Below are 21015 nucleotides of genomic sequence, written 5' to 3' on the forward strand. Positions count from 1 at the left end.
TTATAATAATATATATATATATATATATATATATATATATATATATATTTACATCTGTTCTGCTCGCTATTGATCTTTCGTTTTTCTTGTTATTTATATTTTACGATCATCGTTATTTTTACAAGCGTCTCAAACAATTTTTTCATATTTTTTCCTATAAAATATTGCAAATAAAAAATTTAATGAAATAATTGTCTCTTGCCACTAATTTGCTCGGTGAATATTTATTTGAAGAGTATGGGAGGGACAAAACCGGCCCACTGGTCTCGCGGCCTGAATGCGGGAGTCGCGAACATTGAGGTCCCGATTTCGCATTCGCTCTCTCAATATTTTAAGATTTTTTCCAGGCCGGTCGATTTTCAATCGAGTTATTCGATTTGAAAGACGAACTGAATCGGGCCTTCAATAATTAATTGAGTGTATTTTCATCCGCACTTTCGGTGGTTCGGGAAATCCACATCTAAAATTTATAGGTCCATTACACTCTACAATCCGCACTTTGGATGCTACGGGCTATAATCCACCCGTACGTCCGAGATCTAATGTTATAGAGGCCCTATATGCTCCACGAGGGAGTAATAAAACTCTTATTATTTATTATTATTTATTATGGAAGGGACAAGGAAGAAAAACAAAGAGAAAGCAATTGAATAATACGCGATAAAGAATTTATTTATACGTACAACGTGTGATCACAATATTCATACCTAGAAAATACAAAAGCTAACACACCACGCATGCTGCTGTTGCTGACATGTACTAAGGGCCCACCTCTCTGAGAGATAGACGTATGTTACCAAAGAATAGAGTGCGATTCCTGGGGAATGTTGATATTTTTGACACGAAGAGAAAGAGAAAGAGAGAGAGAAAGAGAGAATAAATGGCACATAAATAAGTTTTCCTCTCTTCTCTGTAACGACTAACGATAGCCGTCGTAGTACGCTCACTGCGCGCGTGGAAGAAGAATTCAATGAAATAAATAAAAAATGTAATATTTTAAAAATCTTACAATTTTTATTTTCATTTTGCTATTCCTCACATCTAGAAAATTAAAATATTTAACTTAAAAATCTCCAAAATTAGTTGAAAAATTTCCAAATAAATATCAGGAGATCGTGAGAATCAACAGAAAAACTCGAGTAGACAATGGCAGATAATTCCAAGAATTAATTAAATTATTATGTAAAAATTTATGATTTATGAACTTAAATCTAAAGCTGACGCGTCGATTAGTGCCTAAGTCAGGTTGTCTATATACGATCGGGACTACTTCGCGTCGCTCGAATATATTTACAATTGTGAAACAATACTGAAATCTCATCGCGGAACGAATGGATACGAACCAGCGCGTTGAGCTTTATTTTCTAGAGTCGAGAGATACAATCAGAATACAAAACTATATCTTATACATACGCTCCGTCCAAATCGACAGTTTAGCTTCTACGATGATGATGATGCTGCTGCTGATGATGATGATGATGATGATGATTGTTGGCTCTGGTTTTGTTATTCGGTGTGCGAAGAACTTCTGCATAGGACATCTCCAGTCGCTTCAACCGAGCCACTTCTTCGGACGCGGTGCTGGGTTTGTAATCCCTGTACTCGTAATTATTATGCTGTTGCTGCTGCTGCTGCTCACTTAAACTGCGCGTGTACGCATGCTGCCGCCTCGGTCGGTTCGGGGACCCGTTGTACTGGCCGTTCCACGTATTAGAATATTCGTGTTCGGCTGGATTGAACGGCTTGAATCTTCTTCGACCGCCGCTGTTGGACTTGGGCGGCACGAACTTCGGATTTGTCGTGGGAATAACGTCCGGTGTGTTTGACCGGTCGTTGTAATATGTCTTCTTGGCGCCGTTCTTTTTCGCCGAAGACTTCTTGCGCACACGCAAGTTGAGAGACACGTAGTCCATTCTGCAGCCACTGTCCTTTGCGTCTTGTTTGTTGGCAACGGTGCCGCTGGATTTGTTATTGTCAGGCTGTTGGTTATCACCGTTCTTAACGTTGCTGGGAGGACTGGTAGGTTGCATTCTGAAGACTGGTTCTGAGACTACCGACGATACCATAGACGACATGACACTTTGATTATCATCAGTCGCTTCGCTGTGCTGATCCTCCTGTAACGATGTGTCAAGCGTCGTCTGCGATATGGCGGAATCGTCCAGCAACGGCAGTTTTTCGCCTTCGTCCTTCGCCTCGGCCGCTCGTTTCAGCACACTGAAAATCTCGCTAAAGAGCTGTCGATATTCGGGCGTCTTGCGGAATCTACTCTCAAATGGGCTATTGTCGTCGTAAATGCTGAACTTGCAGTCCTCGCCGTCGGCGATCGAGCACAGAAATGAGCCCGGCCTACCGTCCGTCTGTGTTGCTTTGTTGCTAGTCTCATCTGAGAAACCCGAGGACGACGTCTCGGCCTCGGAGAAATCCGTCGGAGTTGCGGAGAAGGGTTTTTTGCCGGTCTCGGGTTTGGCTTGCGAGACCGTCTTGGATGTGTTTTCCGGAGCGTTGGCGACTTCGGCGTCCGATGCGGCGGGATAGAAATTGTTGAATTCCCCGGACATTACCAATTCCTCCTGCAAGGACATACACGTCGCGGGCGTGGTATCCTTGCGCCGCGGCTGACAATGCCTCTGCACCTCTAACAAGGCCTGATACTTCTCTACCAGAACTCGGTAAGGGTTCGTACTATCCAGTTCGTCCGTATCTTCGTTCTTTCTGCCTACGTCCTGTGTGCAGGTACAATTAACGTTTGTGTGCAATTATGGAAATATGTGTGCAAAGATTATATGCGGCAAAGCAATCATTTCTAATTTCATTTGAGTATAATTTGAAAAGCTATAGTTGTACATTTAGGGCTCCGACTTTTGCCATCTTTTAATTAAGCCAAAATTAAACCCCTTTGCGGACAGACATGGGTCTCCGAGACCTACTCAAAAATTGCGCATCGGCGTTTCCAGTAAAAATTAGTTTTTTTTTTTTTTAACGCTTATATCTTCGAAACTACTAGATTTTTCAATTTGTTTGTTTTTATCGACGCAGAATTGTGTTCAAACTTTAAATTCAAAAACTCAAAATCGAAAAATTATTGATTTTTCGCGGAGATGTTCGATCTTAAAGTCGCGTGGGTCTCACAGACTTACAGTCCGCAGTACTCGCAGGTCATTTTTGAGATGTGTCCGCGAAGGGTTAACGTGACAACTTTAATATCAATATTATAAATTATGTTATGTTTGTTTTTTGTTTCAAGTTTATTGATTTTATCGATCGCTGCGATTCATGTTAGTGGCTACGAAGCGTTGTGTGAAATAGTAGGATAACTGGAAGCAGAAAGGCGAAGGATCTGCCAGATTTATAGGATATTAAAGACTGCGTAATAGTTTTCGTAAAATTGTGTTTTTATTTAAAATCTTATAAATCTGGCACACTTACACATTATACAAATTAATATTGGAAAAGAATAATTCGACTAGACGATGTAGTAATTCAGATAACAAAAATTCTCTCATGCTCACACAGTAACAGCAATAATATATAAAGCACACAGACGTACATTTACTTACACTACACTCTTATCTAATATTTGTGAAACGTATCGACAAGTGAATACAGTCTTCTTAATGATCTTTGGATGTTAATTAATAATTAATCAATTTCTTGCAACAAAGTACATGCTAGAACATCATAAATATCTTTATTAAAAAAGACACTTTGAATTCTAATAGTTTTTCGTCAAATTTTAATATTTTCCAAAACATTTTTAATTATTACTTTGTCTTGCTACTTAAAAACTCCCTCTATATACTTTTCTTTGTGTGCATGTCACTTATAATCTGTGTATATATATATTTCTTTGTATGCGTATTAGTTAAAATCGCGCGTTATTGAAGCAACTAAAAATGTTTATATAGAAAGCGACATAAGATCAAAACCATTCGCATTAAAACAATTGTGTGTAGTTCGAGTGGCACGCTGTAATTTTTACATTTAATTTGTCAAACTTTAAATGTAAAATCTTTTTAAAAATAGAATATAATTGAAAAATCATATTCATCATAATCTATTTTCAACAAAATAAATTAAAAAAATAACATTTAGTTATTTACTTTTATATACATGTAACTGTCAACGAATAAAATCTGAATATATTTTTTGCTCGAGTTAGCGTACGTTGCGTTGTGTTAATGTTAAATCATCTTCGATCTCTGGCGTTTGAACAGCCAAAGACTAAAGACGATTCGTGACATTTTTCGAAGTATAAACGAAGGTACTTGAAAAGGCGCGAGCGCTAACGGAATAACGAAGTAGCCGATTGCTCCAGAAAAATAAGACAACATTAACGGCACTCTCGCAAAAGCGAATATCTTCCGTAACAGCGAACTATACCATTTACGTTCTGTCTTTGGCTTGGATTTCGCGAAGTTTGTCATTTCCTAAAGCAGATAAAAGAGAATTACTATAGAGTGTTCCTATGCAAGCGTAGACCGACCGAAAAAAAAAAAAAGAAGCAACAGATTCAAGCAGAAAGAACAACTCTCAGTTCGTGCAAACGTAAATAACTAACAAGTAACGATTTGCAGAAGCGAATCGAGTACTTGAAAAAAAAAAAAAAAAAAAACAACAACAACACAAGGTATACCTGCACCGTTGAATCGGAGTCGCGTGGATTCTCGTTGACTAATGACTCAGCCATGCTTATGTCGTCATACTCTTCCTGGTCCAACATGATGGAGAGTTCGTCGTGTGTCCTCGTGTTCATACCCCGCAAACAGCGTCCGCACAACTGACCTCGTCTGTGAAGCATAAATACAGATTTTTATCGGTTTATATGTCGTTGGTATTATCGTACAAAACTCTTTGTATAATAATAACCGGCCCATTGGTCTCGCGGTCTAAGTGCAGGGGCTGCGAACACGGAGGTCCCGAGTTCGAATCCGCTTATCACCTTAGGATTTTTCTGGGTCGGTTCCTTTCAATCGAGTAAATCGGTTGATTGGCGAATCTGAATCGGGCCTCCAAAGATTAATTCGAGTGAAATCTCGAATTAATTTCTCCCCACACAAGGCGATCTTAAGTCATAACACCAGAACACACGAGCCCAATACAGATGGGCACGCCCACTGTATGAAAAGACGGCCGTGTATCGCGTGGTAGTAGCATACTGCGCAATCCTCACTCGTGTAAAAAGAATAGTAAGAACAGAGAGAGAGAAAGATAGTAGAAAAGACCAGATTAAAGACAGTGAAAGAAGAAGAAGAATGTGACCCGCAATTATTGTAAGCGCGGTCATGGGCACTTTAAAATAATGATATAAAAAACAATTGTATAATAACAAATGCAAATTAACTTGTCTCATTTGCATTAAAACGAATTTCTTGATTGGACGCGTGGGAAGAGTCAGCGATCCGAGAAAAAAATGAACAAGAAGAAGACGAGTGCGTGCGAACCTGACTTCCTCCAGGGTATTGATCTCATCCTGCAGACTCTTCACATCCTGCGCCTTGTTACGCCACTCTGCTAATTGCTCCTCCAACGCGCTGTTTTCCTGCAACAAACTGGTCAGTTGCTGACTGAGCTCGGACACCTTCTTCTGTTCTCTAGCTCTCTGGTTCCGAGCGTCCTGCAATTGTCTCCGCAACTCGTTCATCTCGTCGTCGTTCGCCGTGTTCGCGACATGTTTGGTTGTCTCTTGGCAGGGCCTCGGTGAGCTTGGGGCAGCTCTCTGAAAAGAATAGAAGAGAAAACGCATAGCGTCAATCTTCTCTGTGTGTGTTGTTGTTAAAAATAACTTTAAAAACGCGAACAACAAATGTTTTTTTTTTTTTTGAGTTTTTGAATGAAATAATTCGCAAAGTTTTATCATATTATTTGTGCAATCCACCTGTTTCTCGCTGCCACCTTGCGTGTCCAAAGCCTTCCAATCAGCATCTTGTTCCTGCGCAATATCTTTATTCCTAGATGGATAGTTTACTGCTTGTTGACGTAACTGTTCGGTCAAGTCGTCAATCTTCTTTTGTAATTCCTCACATCTTATTTCTAGATTTTCGATAGTCACAGATTGGCTGAGAAAAAAGGAAGAAAAAAGTGCGCGTATTATTATAAGATTATTATTATCGTGTGATCGCACACATTATTAATAGAATAATCAAAAAATTATTGTTAAATTCTATATCGATGAATAATTTTTCCATTCGTATTATTTCTTTAATCTAAGAAGTGAGAAAAGTATTTTTTATGAATTCAAACTTGTTTTTACATAACATTGTGAAAAAATGTGAACGCGTTGTTCAATCAACAAAACTTTGTTCATCAAAAGAAGCAAATCGAACGGTGTTAACAGATTAGAATAAAAAATCAAAAAAAGAGAGATAACATTTAATGCTCTTTGCGAAACTCTAATTGGACGGCTATGAATTATGAATTTAGAAAGATGCGAGTTCCACAAGGTTCTTTACGACACACAGTCGGTGTGCACAATAGCTGGATTCTGACAATAAGATATACAATAACAACAGGTCTCTTATTAAGTCTGCGTGCGTCTTTTGTGGAACGTCTCTCTCGGCGAAATTAAATCTTTAATTAACCCTTCGTCCGCAGACCTAAAAAAACAAACTTACGAGTACTGCAGGTTGGGTCTGTGAGACCCGCGCGATTTTAAGATCGCGTGTCTCCGCGAAAAAGCAATATTTTTTCAATTTCCTTGTTGTTTTAAATCGGAAGTTTGAACGATTCCGCGTCGATCAAAAAAACAAACAAACAAATTGAAAAAATCTCTAGTAGTTTCGAAAATATAAGCGTTAAAAAAAACAAATTGTTTTCTTAGAAACGCCGATGCGCAATTTCTAAGTGGGAGAGACCCAGTCTGCAAGCGAAGGGTAAAATCTTAGAATTTCGTTTGTTTATTTGAACAAATGTTAAGTTGAATTTTTTATTTTTGAAAAAATTTCTTTATTTTTATTTACTGGAAAAAATAATAAAAAAAATAAAAAAAACTAAAAATATATATATATATATATATATATATATGGATTCGTCGCGTTGAAGTCCTACCTTTTGATCAGCTTCTTATCGCTCGTATTCTCGATCACCAGGTGATGATTTGCACGTTCCAGATCCTGCACGCTAACCTCCAGCTGCTCGTAGACTTTCAGCCGCGTATTATTCACTTCCTTCAACGCGGCAGTCTGTTTTTTCATATACTGCAGAACGAAGCGATAACACGCGTTATTTATCAAACGATGCGATTTTGAAGTCGAGCGTGACTTTGTCAATTGTGACGATTCAAAATTGTTCGTTAGTTTTTATCGTCGTGTATTGCACGTACATATTTACAAAATTATTGCAAGAGGAAATAAGCAACATTAATGAAATTATCAGACAGTTCTGATTCAATCTAATCAGGTTGTTTCGCGAGTGTCAATTATCGAAAGTGAATTAATTATTGAGCGAACAAACAATAATTACTTTGCTCTATCAAATTACCTCAATCTCTTGCGCTTGCTCTTCCACGGTAGACTGATGTAGCTTGATTATGTTCTCCAGCTCCTTATTTCGTTCCAGTAGAGTCTTGCCGAGCTCCGCCGCCAATTGAAGATCTGCACAGAAACGCCGCATTCTTCTTACAAACGCGTCTTATCGAATCAAAAAAAAAAAATATATATATATATAATTTAACTATTGCTTGCAAGTGCACCCTTCTTCCATTCAGTCCGTTCCGCGCGCGATAGATCGACCCTGAAATCGATCGGCGCTCATGCTAACAACAAAACGTGTACCAATAATTCTGTGTGATTGTTGATCGAAGATAGAAACAAAACACCTGCATACGTCGACGTCGGAATTGCAAATCAACACAGAGGCTGCAGTTACGAATGATAATGAAGTAATGAGCGATCGTTGTTGCAGGTTGTTGCCCGCCCGAACGGCGGCAGCGCGAGAACGCTCTGGTTCACGCTCACGGCACTCCCTCATTCTGACATCGGCTAGGGCCAAGGACCTTCGCGAGCACGAAGATCGAGCAATCAAACTGCTGTTTACGCGATTTCGCAGCGTCAGCAACGCCGACCGAGAGAGAATTTCATGAATTTCAATGAATACGACAAACACGGAATACGAAATTAAGATTCGGTATTTTTGATTTGGAGCGAAGAAAAGAACAACACACATACTACAAGGACGAGAAAAATTTATATATTCAGAGATGTTTTATATTAAACGCATGTATGAGTGTAAAAATTTTGTTTTTATCTCCGTAGAGATTTATATTTTCTCCTTCCCGTCTGTTCTTTTCAGTGAACTATAGAAGTACTTGTTTTACTCTTCAATCGTTAATTAATCACAAAATAATCACAAGAACGATCTTTCCTAATTATCTATCTTCACTTCTCTGCCGAACTAAACACTATATTTTCGCACATCATCACCACAATAATGAACGTTGTCGATTAGCGCAGTCAACTGGGAAAGAATCTTCAACGGGGAAAGAATCTTGCGTGAGAAGATCTCGCGTATCTTCCCTACTTACTACTTTCGGAAGAAGATCCCTTGAGACTCTTGAGATATGCGAGTTCGATGGAATAATCCCAGCCTTCCAGCGAGTTGGTCTGAGTCTGCGGGTCCCAGACCATGTCAACGCTCTGCCCGCCGTTCATGGTGGGTGCGCGAGATGAACCAGCTTCCGTTGTCGTCGTAGCTGATGCCTCTTTCGCGGCACGCAACCGGTTCCTTCGGTGGCGGCCGGTCTTCTGGTGGATCGTGGTAGCCAGTCCGACCCAAACGTCGTGTGTGCGCCCACCTGAGCCGTAATCCAACTCCCTCTCCGTCTCTGTTTCTCTCTGTGCCTCTCCTCCCTTCTCCGTTCGCTCTCTCACGAACTTCTGCCCCGTCTCCTTGTATCTTTCCCCCCCTGAGGAGACACCGAGGAGGTCTCTTTTACTTCGGCCACACAACCACCACTTTTCAGAAGTAGTTTTAAATTTCGGTCGGCGTTCACAACAGGTGCAATAACCCGGCCGATTTCATTCAAGTCGACAACGAAGTTCAAACAGGAAGAGAGTGTCATTTTTAGATCTCTGAATTTGTAAAAGACGTTTGTTTCGAGACTATTGTGACGGGATAATCGAATGATGGATCGGGGATCTTTCATCATCCCTCCTTTCTCGGGAACCACTTTTGTGTCCGAAAATATACTTCCACGGATACTCTCACTTCAATTCTTCCCTTCCTTTCTCTTTTGTTTTTCTACACGGCTAGTTTTCGGTCGGCCGCCCGTGTTCCAACACGATAAGACGAGACGTTCTACTTTTCAATCTTTTGCATATTTTCTCACGGAAAAGACACAAATTGAATGGCGTAGCTGGAACAAGATGTTCACATTCTTCGATTGAAGATTTTTAGGAACTAATTGATTTCTGAATACATATCCGCGTTTTTACACTCGAAACGACAAGTACGTGAACTTTGTGGCTTTGCTAAAAATACCTCGAATGATCGAGTGACGACGTGTGAATTTTTGTTTAGAATCAACCTCGTCATCAATCTCTTCCATTGTTTTAAGACTGTAATATTAATTAATTGGGGTGTAGCTAGTCATCAAATAACAGCAATTAAGCTTCCACATCGACGTTTAGTTACGTTACGTTAATAACCGACGAAACCTTGATCCACTTGAAACATATAATAGTGAATGCGACAACAGTTCGATAACAGCTTGGATAGGTGACGGGCATGCAGAACTTTTATTACCCCTACTGTAGATACAAGTTTGTACAATTGTATAGTTGTGGAATAATCAAAAGCGCTATGCCCTGTTATAAGAGATCTACTTTTATTGTAGTTATTTTATGAGACATTGCAGTTTTGTAGAATAATCATTCGAATAAATTAAAATGAAAACAATTTAAACAGTTTAACCCTCAAACTGCAAAGATTTTTTTTGGCACTTTTTATCTGCAAACCGAGGTCGTTTATGTCCCACTGTATTTTTTTCTATGTTAAAGTTATAGAAAACTTGTGATAAAATTTACAAAGTAAATTTTAACCTTTAAACCTTTTAGCTTACAGATCAATGAAAATATTTTGGAAAAAATTAATACATTTATTTATTTTAAATTAATTAATTTCTTTTTTAAATTAATTAATTTATTTTAAATTAGTTTACATTTAAATTAATACGTATACTTATAGTTCAGAAAACTTCAGAGCCCAAAAGATTCTCTATTATAAATTAATTTGTTTAAATAATCTTTTAATACAAACGAAGTAACTCGAAATGTAGTTTTGTTTAAAAAACCGTAATTTTCCAAAAAATTGAACAAATTGAAAAACAAAGTGTTTAAATTAAAGATAAAGATTGCAGCTTTCATAAAAAATTATGCTATTGCATTTTATTAAATATTTTGAATTTTGGATTTTTTTTTTTAATTTTGTTTTGTCACTTTGTGGCTGTCGAAGTTGTGTCGGAAACCTGAAATTTGACCGATACGTTCCTCTCCTATACAACTTTTTTTTTAGGGCGGAATATGACTTCTCTCTCTTTTCTCGTCTATAAGGCAAGTAGATTTTGCGCGGACACAAATGACCCTAGTTTGCAGTGTAAGAGTTAATTATACTTTTTAGAAAGAGATTAAATTTACATACATACATAGAGATCCGAGTTTGACGGCTAAGATGTTTCTTTTTCAATTAATTTTTTAATTTTCATGAAAGAAGGAAATAAACTAGATATTTTACATATTTGTGACGCAAATCAACTCCAATCCTATGACTATTTTCAAATACACAAATAAACAAAATACAGTCCAAAAAGTATTTGTACACCTAGTTTTTGTATGATATCTTTGTATAAACATATGATACATTAACAAAAACAATATTTATTAATAGTCAATTATATGCTGAGATAATGTGCTGAGTAACATTTTTTAATAACGCGTTACAAAAAATCAATAAAGAAAATACATAAATTTGAATGCCAAAAAAGTATTTGTCCACTTGCGTTTTACATAAGAAATATACGATTCTCTTCAAGTTTTACTTAATACGAAACAAGTTTTTAATCTTGCAATCTGTATTTAATTATCTCGCGACACGTCGATATGTATTCGAGCATTCATAATTTCTTCGATAAATGCTAAAATTCCAACTTCATTAATAAGACATACAATCGCAAACTATTATGTGCATTATTATTAAATGTGGGTGTACAAATAGTTTATATATATATACAGTATAGTACACACACACACACACACACACAAAACAAATACTCGTGAAAATTTCCAACTGAATATTAGAGTCGATACAATTAAATTTGATTCGAATTTTGATGTTTATTAATTTACACATTTGAAGAAAGTTAAAAAAATATAATTTATATTTGCACCGACATCCAGCATACAAACTCGTCTCTGATATTTAGTTTGAAATTTTCACGAGCATTTATATATATATATTTTGTATGTGGTATCAAATTTTTTTTACTTATTGCAGAGATAAGTTTACACATAAACATTTATATTATACATCAGTTTATAATATAAACACTCGAAGAAAATTTTACAAACTTACTGTGATATTGGAAGATTTGAGCCTTGAGATTGAATTATGTATTTTGTCTAATTGTTTCCGGGTAAATCTGCGCCGGACTCCATTGTTTCAAAGAAATCTATAATCATGATTCAGCAACTTTCGTCGACTTCCGAAAACACCGGCCTAATACCCTCATTACCCGCCTGATTATTAGAGAAAACGCATGTTACCGCGGCATCGTGGACAATTGTAAACGATCAACAAGCCAAATAAAATCTTATTATTCCGTCTTCAACACGGCGCGCGCCGTTTCATCGACTAATGACACATCCAATGGTAAACCAAGTGCAACGGGAAATCGTACAAGATATATCCGAAGTAAGCGGCTGGTAATTCGTGACATGTTCTGTTAACTCTCGAGAGTTAACGATTGAACAGCAAAATGGATTTGGTTTCGCGAAACGCTTGCTAACGAATAAGCGTGACGTATGAAACTTTCTGCTTATGAGAACAAAACGTTATGAAAAAAAAAAATAAGACGTCACAATTTTTAAATTTTACACTTAAAAAATATGAAGTAAACGAACGACTACTAATGCTAATCAACTGATTGAAAACAAAAACCTTCAGAAGAAAGTTTTCTCTGGTTTTTTCTTTCTTGATTTCTCTCAAGTAAAAAAAAAGTAGAAAATCTAAATTGGATTTTTAATATCACGCGCACTAAGCAATGTAAATCGTGTACTTTGTCTTCAGAAAACTCGTCGCTTTTGTTTCTTTGCACTCGTGAAACAAATCGCGTCTCGTCTGAATCGAGTTCGCGCGGGGTCACGGCAGAAGCGAATAACAAGCTCGTCTTCCTCGTCATTACGCTCGCTCGCTTGGAGACTTCATTATCCGGCATGACTCGGGAGACTCCGCGGTGGCGCAAATATCATCGTCGTTGCCGCGACGATGTCGATTAACCCTCCGGGGAAATAAAACGCTGGGAAACCCTCGTCCTCCGATAACGCCGTTTCCATTTGCCGCATCGTTCGCGGTGAAAGTTGCTTTTATGCTTGGTTATGTTGTTTCTTGTATAATGAAAGAGGCACGGTTGCATAATAGTTTAATGTCGCCGTATAATTATTATATATACGCAAAAAGTAGAAACAAATTGCACGTTCGAAACGGGAAGCGCAATTGATAAAAGAACTCGAAGCAACTTTTTGAAGCGGAGCGGATCGGTTTAGCGTTTACTTACACGGAGGCGTCGCGTGTTAGCGATATGGGAGAGAACTCGTTTCGTGCGAAATCGAATACACAACGTCCGACAGATACGTCGATCGGATAAACTCGACGGCGAGCGGTTCCGTTTCAAGCTTTTTCCTTTTATGCGCTCGAAAGGTCAAGCCGATGCACCTTGCGCACCGCTCGAAATCCCGTAACAATAGATCCGTTTTTTTTCCCCCTCTCTCTTCTTCGCCCCCGCCGATCGAGTCGATGAAGAGATTAATAACGTTTTGCTGTTGGAACATTCTCGGGAGAAAGTATCCAACAAGACCAAGGGGAGATTCAGATTCTATATATTCCGATACGTATATTCGGGGTCGCCGGGTCATATTCCAGTCGAAATATCACGACGACGAGGTCATTTCCCGTACATATATATATACACACACACACACACGTTTGCCGCGTAAATAAACGAAACGTTTTCTCGAAACGATCAATTTCATATTGACCTAAACTAAAACATCTCGTGTTACAACTCTTTTACGAGTTCGCTACGCGACTCGAACTTAATATTTTTAATAGGCGTCAATTTACATATACGTATCACCGATTACATCTCTGTGTTGTGATAGATGTACAATTTCAAATCTGCTAGGAGAAAATTGAAAATTCGTAGATCAAAATTGGTGAAATAGAAAATTTCGCGCGCAACTTCTCGCACTTTCTTTTCGCATTTCTCGGATGCTCGTGCTCGCTGACACGCACGGCGTGTCAAACCGCAAATTGAAATACACGCGCGCGTGTGGGCGAAAAAAAAAAAAATAAATAAGACGAAGCACGTTGACGCACGCAGGCGATTTGAATGCCTGTTCTCTGGCGCGCGGTAGCGCGCGCACAATGCCATTCATGCATGCGCGATCTTTCGCCACTTCTTTCGCCTAACTGGCGAGTAACTGGAGCCGGTTGTATATATCCAACGATAACGCGGCGCGGCGTTAAAAAAAAAAAAACACTCTCGTAGGCCGTGTTCCCATCATTGTTTCGCGCTTAACTTGTAAAATATTCGAGCGATGTTTTCGATGTGTTTGTGACTCGTCGTTGAAAGTACGCCAAGAGAAGAAAGTATATAATACGTACACGGAAGTAAGTGCGAGGCAACGTAATTGGGAACTCTTTAGGCCTAAAATACACAAGCTGATTTTTTTTTTTTCGTCGTGTGCGGTAAAACAATCGCGTGGCAAAAACAACCGTAAGCAACTGTCAAATTATTTTGAAATAAAGGCGTAACACACATACAGACGACTCCGGGCGTTGCACAAAACTGAAACTGGAAGATCCACGCACAAGTAAAGGAAACTCGATATAGGTGAGAGTACATATGCGTGTCGTCTAAACCGCACACTTTCCAGCTCTTTGACTTATGTTTCAGCCCTCTCGGGAGTTTCGAGAGCCGCGAGAAACAAGCCATCAATCTTTCATACAGGGTGTTCGCGAGAAAGAAGCAAGAACGGAAAGTTTCTAAAGCTTCGATCTGACATAGAATGATACGATATATCGTTCTCTTCTGTAGTTTCCGAGTCCGTAGAATTTTGGACTCGGATTCCATCACACTGAGAAGAGAAAAATCCGGTATGAATCAGGAAAACTTTATTCAAGTTAATTCTTTTTTAGTCAGACGTGGATGCTTTTTTCCGGACTCGCTCGGAAAAATTGCGTATTAGCGTTTTTAGAAAAAATTAGTTTTTTTTAAACGCTTATATCTTTGAAAATACTCGAGATTTTTTCAATTTGTTTTTTTTTGATCGACGCAGAATCGTTCAAACTTTCGATTCGAAAAAACAAATTGACAAAATATTGATTTTTCGCGGAGATATTCGATCTTAGTCGCGCGGATCTCACAGCCCGGTCTGACTAACTTTGTCATTTTTGAGGTCTGACAACGAAGAGTTAATTAGGCACGATTAAAAAGTTATCACTCAAGTATTTGTTTGATCTAAAGATTCTAAAGAAACAGTTATGTTTACTTTTATAAGCTTGAATTTCAAACTACAAGTGTTTATCTCGACTAACTGTTGATTGCGAACTAAATGCATGTTTTTATTTTTGTTGACAGTCACAATATTATTTCCAGCGCATGCGCCTCACAATGAAATTTCGGCAGATCGATAAGAAGCGCTTAATGAGCTCCCGTCCGACAATATTACCGACAGGAAGCAGAGTGAAAGTATATCTCAGAGCGCTTTCAATCGCCGAAAGAACCGACCGGCCTTGGTGTTATTTCGCACGTAATTATCAGTCGTTATAGCGTATTAAGATGTAACCGCAATGTTGTTACACGTATCTTTGTCAGTCTTACGAATGATTAGTCTTTCTTGTCGGCGCCGTTGCGATTAATTGATATTAATCCTGCGGTCACGCGTATAAAGCAAATTATTTTCATGTCACATTAACCTTCTTTGGAGATGAGAAATGAACGAGAATAAGAAGAGCTTCGTCTCTTCTCGCCATTCCAAGGCCATTTTTCCATATTGCTTTGTTCACGAAGCTTAATTAAGAAAAAGTGGTCTCGCAGCAACGGGACGGGATCGCGACGAAAGCGAACGGAACTGTCGCGCGCTTTTTGTCCGGATTTTCACGGCAATTACACATCGCGTTTTTCCGTCCGACGTATTATGCTTGTCGGTGGAATTAAACGGAAGTGATATCTCTCAACGCGCGAAGAGAGAGGTCCCGGTGTATCTGATCGATGTGTCTGACTCGAGAGATTAACGAGACGTCGTCGCCGTTGCTGGCGTGAGAACTGCTGATTTTGTTGTTCTTTTCTTTTCGGAACTGAAAACAAGATGAAATAAACCTCGCGATTCGACTAACGAATAAAACTTCATATTCCTAATACGAACCTTTCTATAACCGGAATATGAAGTTAAACAATATAACTACAAACAATCCTTTCAAGGATCGGAGGAAGAGGATGCGATCGTCTTCGTTGCGACTCGCTACGTACGAGGAAGGAACGAGCGCATGCAAATAAAACGCGCGCATTCTGCGAAATTCCTTCATAAATCGTTTTACGACAGGAAGGAAGAGAATTATAAAACGTGCGTCGAATATGAACATACGATGTTGTTCCGTAAAAAAAACGAGTTCTCTCCGATAAATTCGACTTCCTTTTGCGAAGTCAATAACTCGAAATCTCAGAAAGAAAGAATTCAACGTGTTGATTGTTTTTTTTTGAAACTACAAGAAAATCAGAGAACTCGAAGTTTTTATTTGCAGAGTGACCTCGATAACACACGTAGATCGATATCGTGCCGTAGTATATCTGAGTCGGAAAATGAAAATGCAAATATTCTTAAGGATGAGAAAGAAGGTTACTCGTTGCCCACGAGGGCAACGTTACACGTTATTAGATGCCTAGTCTCTCCGCGAATCGCTCGTGGATGGAACGGCGATGAGATGACTATCTGTATACGATATGCTAATTCGATTTCCACGTCCGAGATATTAACGTTCGCGAATACGCGTGTGCGGTAATTAATCTAACGTATTGCATCTAAGTGGATACCTGATGGTTTTATCTTACAAATTCACAGGATGTCGTTTTATTCCACAGCGAAGATTCTTACGGCAAGATAATTGGTTTTCGATATTAAACGGAAATTTTGCGAAATATACTCAATGTCGCTTTTACCGGTAGAATTTTATTTACTTTTTTTTTTCTAGAAAGAAAGAGAGAAAATTTATCACGACGCTTGCTCTGAGAGATAGAGGCCGAGAGCTCGAGAATACATCGCATAATTTGGCGCTTCGTTATGCTTGGAGGTCGACGAAATAAACGTCTCGCAACAAGGAGAAAGAGGATCTCGTTAGCGGCGCACATCCTTTTCGCACGACAGGCGCCTTCCCACGACGCGTTTGCGATTGCGCGAGAAATAATACGACAGTATAGGCATAACGAGCCGCCTCCTGTATCGCGATTATTTTTTATTTCCTCTCTCGCATTGTTTTTTTTTTCTTTTCTTTTCTTTTCTCTTTGCTCTCTCATGTCACGTGTGGTCTCCATTAACGCAACGCGCGACGTAACCGTCATCTTCGGAGCTGCGACCGGAGGAGGTCGTTGGCGCGTAAAATCGAGTCAGTGTGCCAAACGTGATTTCCAGTCGGAGCGCTCCTGCCGTGCGCGTTCGACCTGTGAATTCTTCGCTCCGTCTTTTACTTTCACAAAAATCCTGCGTGGGACGAGCGCGCGCAAACCGCGCGAATCGCCGACCCGTGCTGTATTGCACGCGATATGCCAGCGAACGCGTGTTCTCTCTTTTTCAGACACAGAAATTTAAGATTCGCAAAAATTAAATAAATTTTATTTCTTGTCTTCTCGAAAAACTGTCTTTTGAGACTATTTTTATCAGTTGAAAGGATCTAGTTTTTTTTTACTTTTTTTTACATTTTAATTTGTGTATCAAATCTGATCGTTTGAAATTATCTCTGTGCTTATCGTGCATGAATCATGAATCACAGAAGCAAGAACCGAGTCGCGAGAGAATCGTCGCGTGCGTACGTCTAGTGTTCAACGCGAACATCGCACGAGATTATAATCGTGTTGCGTGCGAAAATACGCGGTCGAGTATCGCGCGTTGTCGTCAGTAACAAGAAAAAAATGGGTGTAATAACGCCGGAATAATTTGAATGAATTTTACGAAGGATGACGCGCACATTGTCAGAGAATATATATTCCAGACATGGCGCAAAATAACAATTGAAAAACATCATTAAATATTGTATGTGGATAATAGTCAAATACTTTTTTACAATATTAATAACATCTGTAGCCTTTTATATTGATTTTGTTGGCAAACCACACAATTAACCTTTTGTCAGATCGCAAAAATGACAACGAGTTAGTCAGACTTGTCTGTGAGACACACGCGCAACTTTACAATCGAATATCTTCGAGAAAAATCAATATTTAATTTCTTTTTTTCAAATTACAAGTTTGAACAATTTTGCGTTGATAAAAAAAAAAACAAATTGAAAAAATCTCCAGTAGTTTCGAAGATATAAATATTTTTTTTTAAATGTTTTCTAGAGATGCCGATGCGCAATTCTCGAGTGGGTCTGAAGAGACTCACATCTGACTATGAAAGGCTAACCTTTCGACTGTAGACATAAAAAACTTACGAGAATGTAGACTGGGTCTGTGAGGCCCACGCAACTTTAAGATCGAATATCTTCGCGAAAAATCAATATTTAATTTCTTTTTTTCGAATTAAAAGTTTGAACGATTCTGCGTCGATAAAAAAACAGATTGAAAAAATCTTCAGTAGTTTCAAAGATATAAGCGTTTAAAAAAAAACTAATTTTTACTAAAAACACTGATGCGCAATTTTTGAGTAAGTAATTCTTGAAGACCCACGTCCGACTACAAAAGGTTAACTTATCGACTGTAGACATAAAAAAACTTAGAAGAATGTAGACTGGGTCTGTGAAGCCCACGCAACTTTAAAATCGAATATCTTTGCAAACAATCAATATTTAATTTCTTTTTTTTTTTTTAATTAAAAGTTTGAACAATTCTGCATCAATAAAAAAAACAGATTAAAAAAATCTCTAGTAGTTTCGAAGATATAAGCGTTTAAAAAAACTAATTTTTTCTAAGAACCCCAATGAGCGATTTCTGAGTGGGTCTGGGAGACCCACTTCTGACTACGAAGGATTAATTATATTATATTTGTATTTTATATGTAGTCTGTCACTGAAGAAGATCCGATACAACAATCAAAACGTCTGATTTTTTCAATAATAAAGTATTCACATTGCTGTACACACAAAACATTCTGTATTCAATCTCTCTTGGCCCTTCCAACATTTACTGACAATTTTACAATTTCACTTCTTACATTGTTTTTTATTCTTTGCAGAACACACACACGTGATGTAAAGAGACATGTGTTTCAGAACAATATTATTATTAATTACATTATCGTACAGAATAATCGATTTAAAAAAAGCGATCGATCGGCAGAAGATTAAGCATCGCTAATAGTAATTAGTACGACGATATCGCGCGTGATGAGAAAGAGTCGAGAAACTATCTACCGTGCGATATTAGCGCTGTCCGGAAATGTAAATTACTCTCGCGAAAATTACTTTGGTTTTCCATGCACGAGGAGGCGAGAAAGCGTTACCATTCCGTGTAACATATATACATGCAACAGCCTGGATTTTTTTTTCCGCGTAACACTCACAGGATAATGTGTCGATTTCGAAGCGGCCACACACAACGTGGATAAAAGATCCGACAAACAATGTTCAATGTTTATATTTATACGTTCGTGTTTCGTGACACACTGCCGGCACATCATCGCCGTCGACGTTCGCCCGCGGTTATTATTGTTTTTCTGTGAGAGATGTGAATAAATGCGGTTTTAATTGGTAATTGCGCGCCTTGTTCGCGCTCATTCAATTAAATCTTACTTGGTAATGTGAAAGAGTTGACACACAATTGGCGTGAAGAAAAGTTAACTCGAATTTCTCATTTCTTTTAGTAGGTTCGTTCTTTCTTGCGTGTGAATAAAATTTTTTCCACGCAAGATACGCTATAGAAAAAATATAGCGAATGAAAATAACTTATTTGTAATATTATTACATTAAAAATAAGTAGGTATGTTACCGCTTCGGGGAAAATACAATATCTCTTCTTGTTAATTTAATACTTTAAAAGTAACGACTTTAATTTCACCAATTATACGAGACAATAAAAAATAGTCTGACACTTTTAATAGTTCCAGTATTTTTTTTTTTAATAAAATTCATCCGAACAAGAAATGTGTTAATTATATGTCTTCACTTTTTCTACAAACAAAAATTTCGAACGTGAAGTGTAAACTTTCTTTCAGAGAAATCATGTTTTTTTTAAAGATTAAAGAGAAAGAAAAATTTATCACATTGATTACACGAGGAAATAAATAAAAAACAAATGATTGCATTATTTAAACGCATCCTATAATCCTATTATACATGCGTATACACAGGTTTCGTTCGCGCAATAATCTCACGCGGTACGCCGAGCATGACCTTCGCAATTATGAGATTTTTTAATTCGTTCCACATTCGGCTTTTCGCGCTGACGTAACGCGCGGTAATGTACACTCGTTTCGCGCGATAGCACATAAACGAAACGATACTTCATACATATCGCATTCGAAAATTGAAAAAGTGGAAGATCTCAAATTCTTTTTCTTAATCACACGCGTATATCATCGCACGGTTATCATAAAATCTATATAGCATAAAATCTTCCGTTTCACGTGACATAATAATGTAGAAAATGTTTAAGTCTTTTATACCATGAACACAATTTAATTTTACATATTATTGTATATTCTTTCATTTATGACTACCGTTATTAAATCAATAATTCAAACTAAGTATTAGATTAGTTGATACGAGCTTGTATACTGAATGACGTGCAAATATATAAATATATATATTTTGCAACTTCTTTTAAACGTGTAAATTAATTCTTACACTGCAAACCAGTGTCATTTGTGTCCGCGCAAAATCTATTTGCGTTTACAACTTATAGTTGAAAGAAGAAAGAAGGATCCGACCCCGCCCTAAAAAAAGTTGTATGGGAGGGAAACGTATCGGCCAAATTTCAAATCTCCAGTACAACTTCGACGGTCACAGAACAAAGTTACAAAAAAATCCAAAATATTTAATAAAATGCAATAGCATAATTTTTTTTATGAAAGCTGCAACCTTTATCTTCAATTTAAACACTTTGTTTTTCAATTCGGTCAATTTCTTGAAAAGTTAGAATTTTTTAAACAAACCTGCATTTCGAGTTACTTCGTTCATATTAAAAGATTATTTAAACAAATTAATTTTTTCTAAAATATTTTTATTGATCTGTAAGGTTAAAGATACTACGTAAATTTTTTCATAATTTTTCTGTAACTTTAACATAGAGAAAAATACATTAAGACATAAACGATCCTGGTTTGCGGATAGAAAGTGCCAAAAAAAACCTTTGCAGTTTGAGGGTTAATTTCCCTCAAACGTGTAAATTAATACATCGAAATTTGAATTAAATTTAATTCAAAAAATTCCCATAGGATGTGTATGTGTGTGTGTGTTTGATTAGTTTGCATCACAAATATATATAAAATTTTATTCAATTTACCTCCCATTAAAAACTCAATAATTTAAGCCGATTATTTTGTGAAAGTTAATTTGATGTTAAAAACTTAATAAACTAACATTAAATTGGTCAAT

The 21015-nt window shown here is 37.7% G+C and overlaps 1 protein-coding gene across 3 annotated transcripts in view; it reads right to left on the reverse strand.

The window, feature by feature from the left end:
- Positions 1-651: 651 nt before the first annotated feature.
- The window catches only part of LOC109857610 (cerebellar degeneration-related protein 2), a 41828-nt gene continuing 21464 nt past the window's right edge, over positions 652-21015 (reverse strand). For 2 of the 3 annotated variants that reach the window (XM_020434098.1, XM_020434097.1), the window contains exons 2-7: positions 7480-7592; positions 7048-7196; positions 5879-6059; positions 5445-5719; positions 4637-4790; positions 652-2726 (exon numbers count right to left, since the gene is read on the reverse strand). In XM_020434098.1, coding sequence (XP_020289687.1) covers positions 1434-2726; positions 4637-4790; positions 5445-5719; positions 5879-6059; positions 7048-7196; positions 7480-7592 — 2165 coding nt within the window. In that variant the 3' untranslated portion in view covers positions 652-1433. Of the gene's footprint in view, positions 2727-4636; positions 4791-5444; positions 5720-5878; positions 6060-7047; positions 7197-7479; positions 7593-8521; positions 8747-21015 lie in introns of those variants that run through there. The other variant, XM_020434096.1, reaches the window with a different exon arrangement.

The sequence above is a fragment of the Pseudomyrmex gracilis genome, unplaced genomic scaffold (assembly GCF_002006095.1).
Source record: "Pseudomyrmex gracilis isolate BER0280 unplaced genomic scaffold, ASM200609v1 scaffold_166, whole genome shotgun sequence".
Lineage (NCBI taxonomy): Eukaryota > Metazoa > Arthropoda > Insecta > Hymenoptera > Formicidae > Pseudomyrmex > Pseudomyrmex gracilis.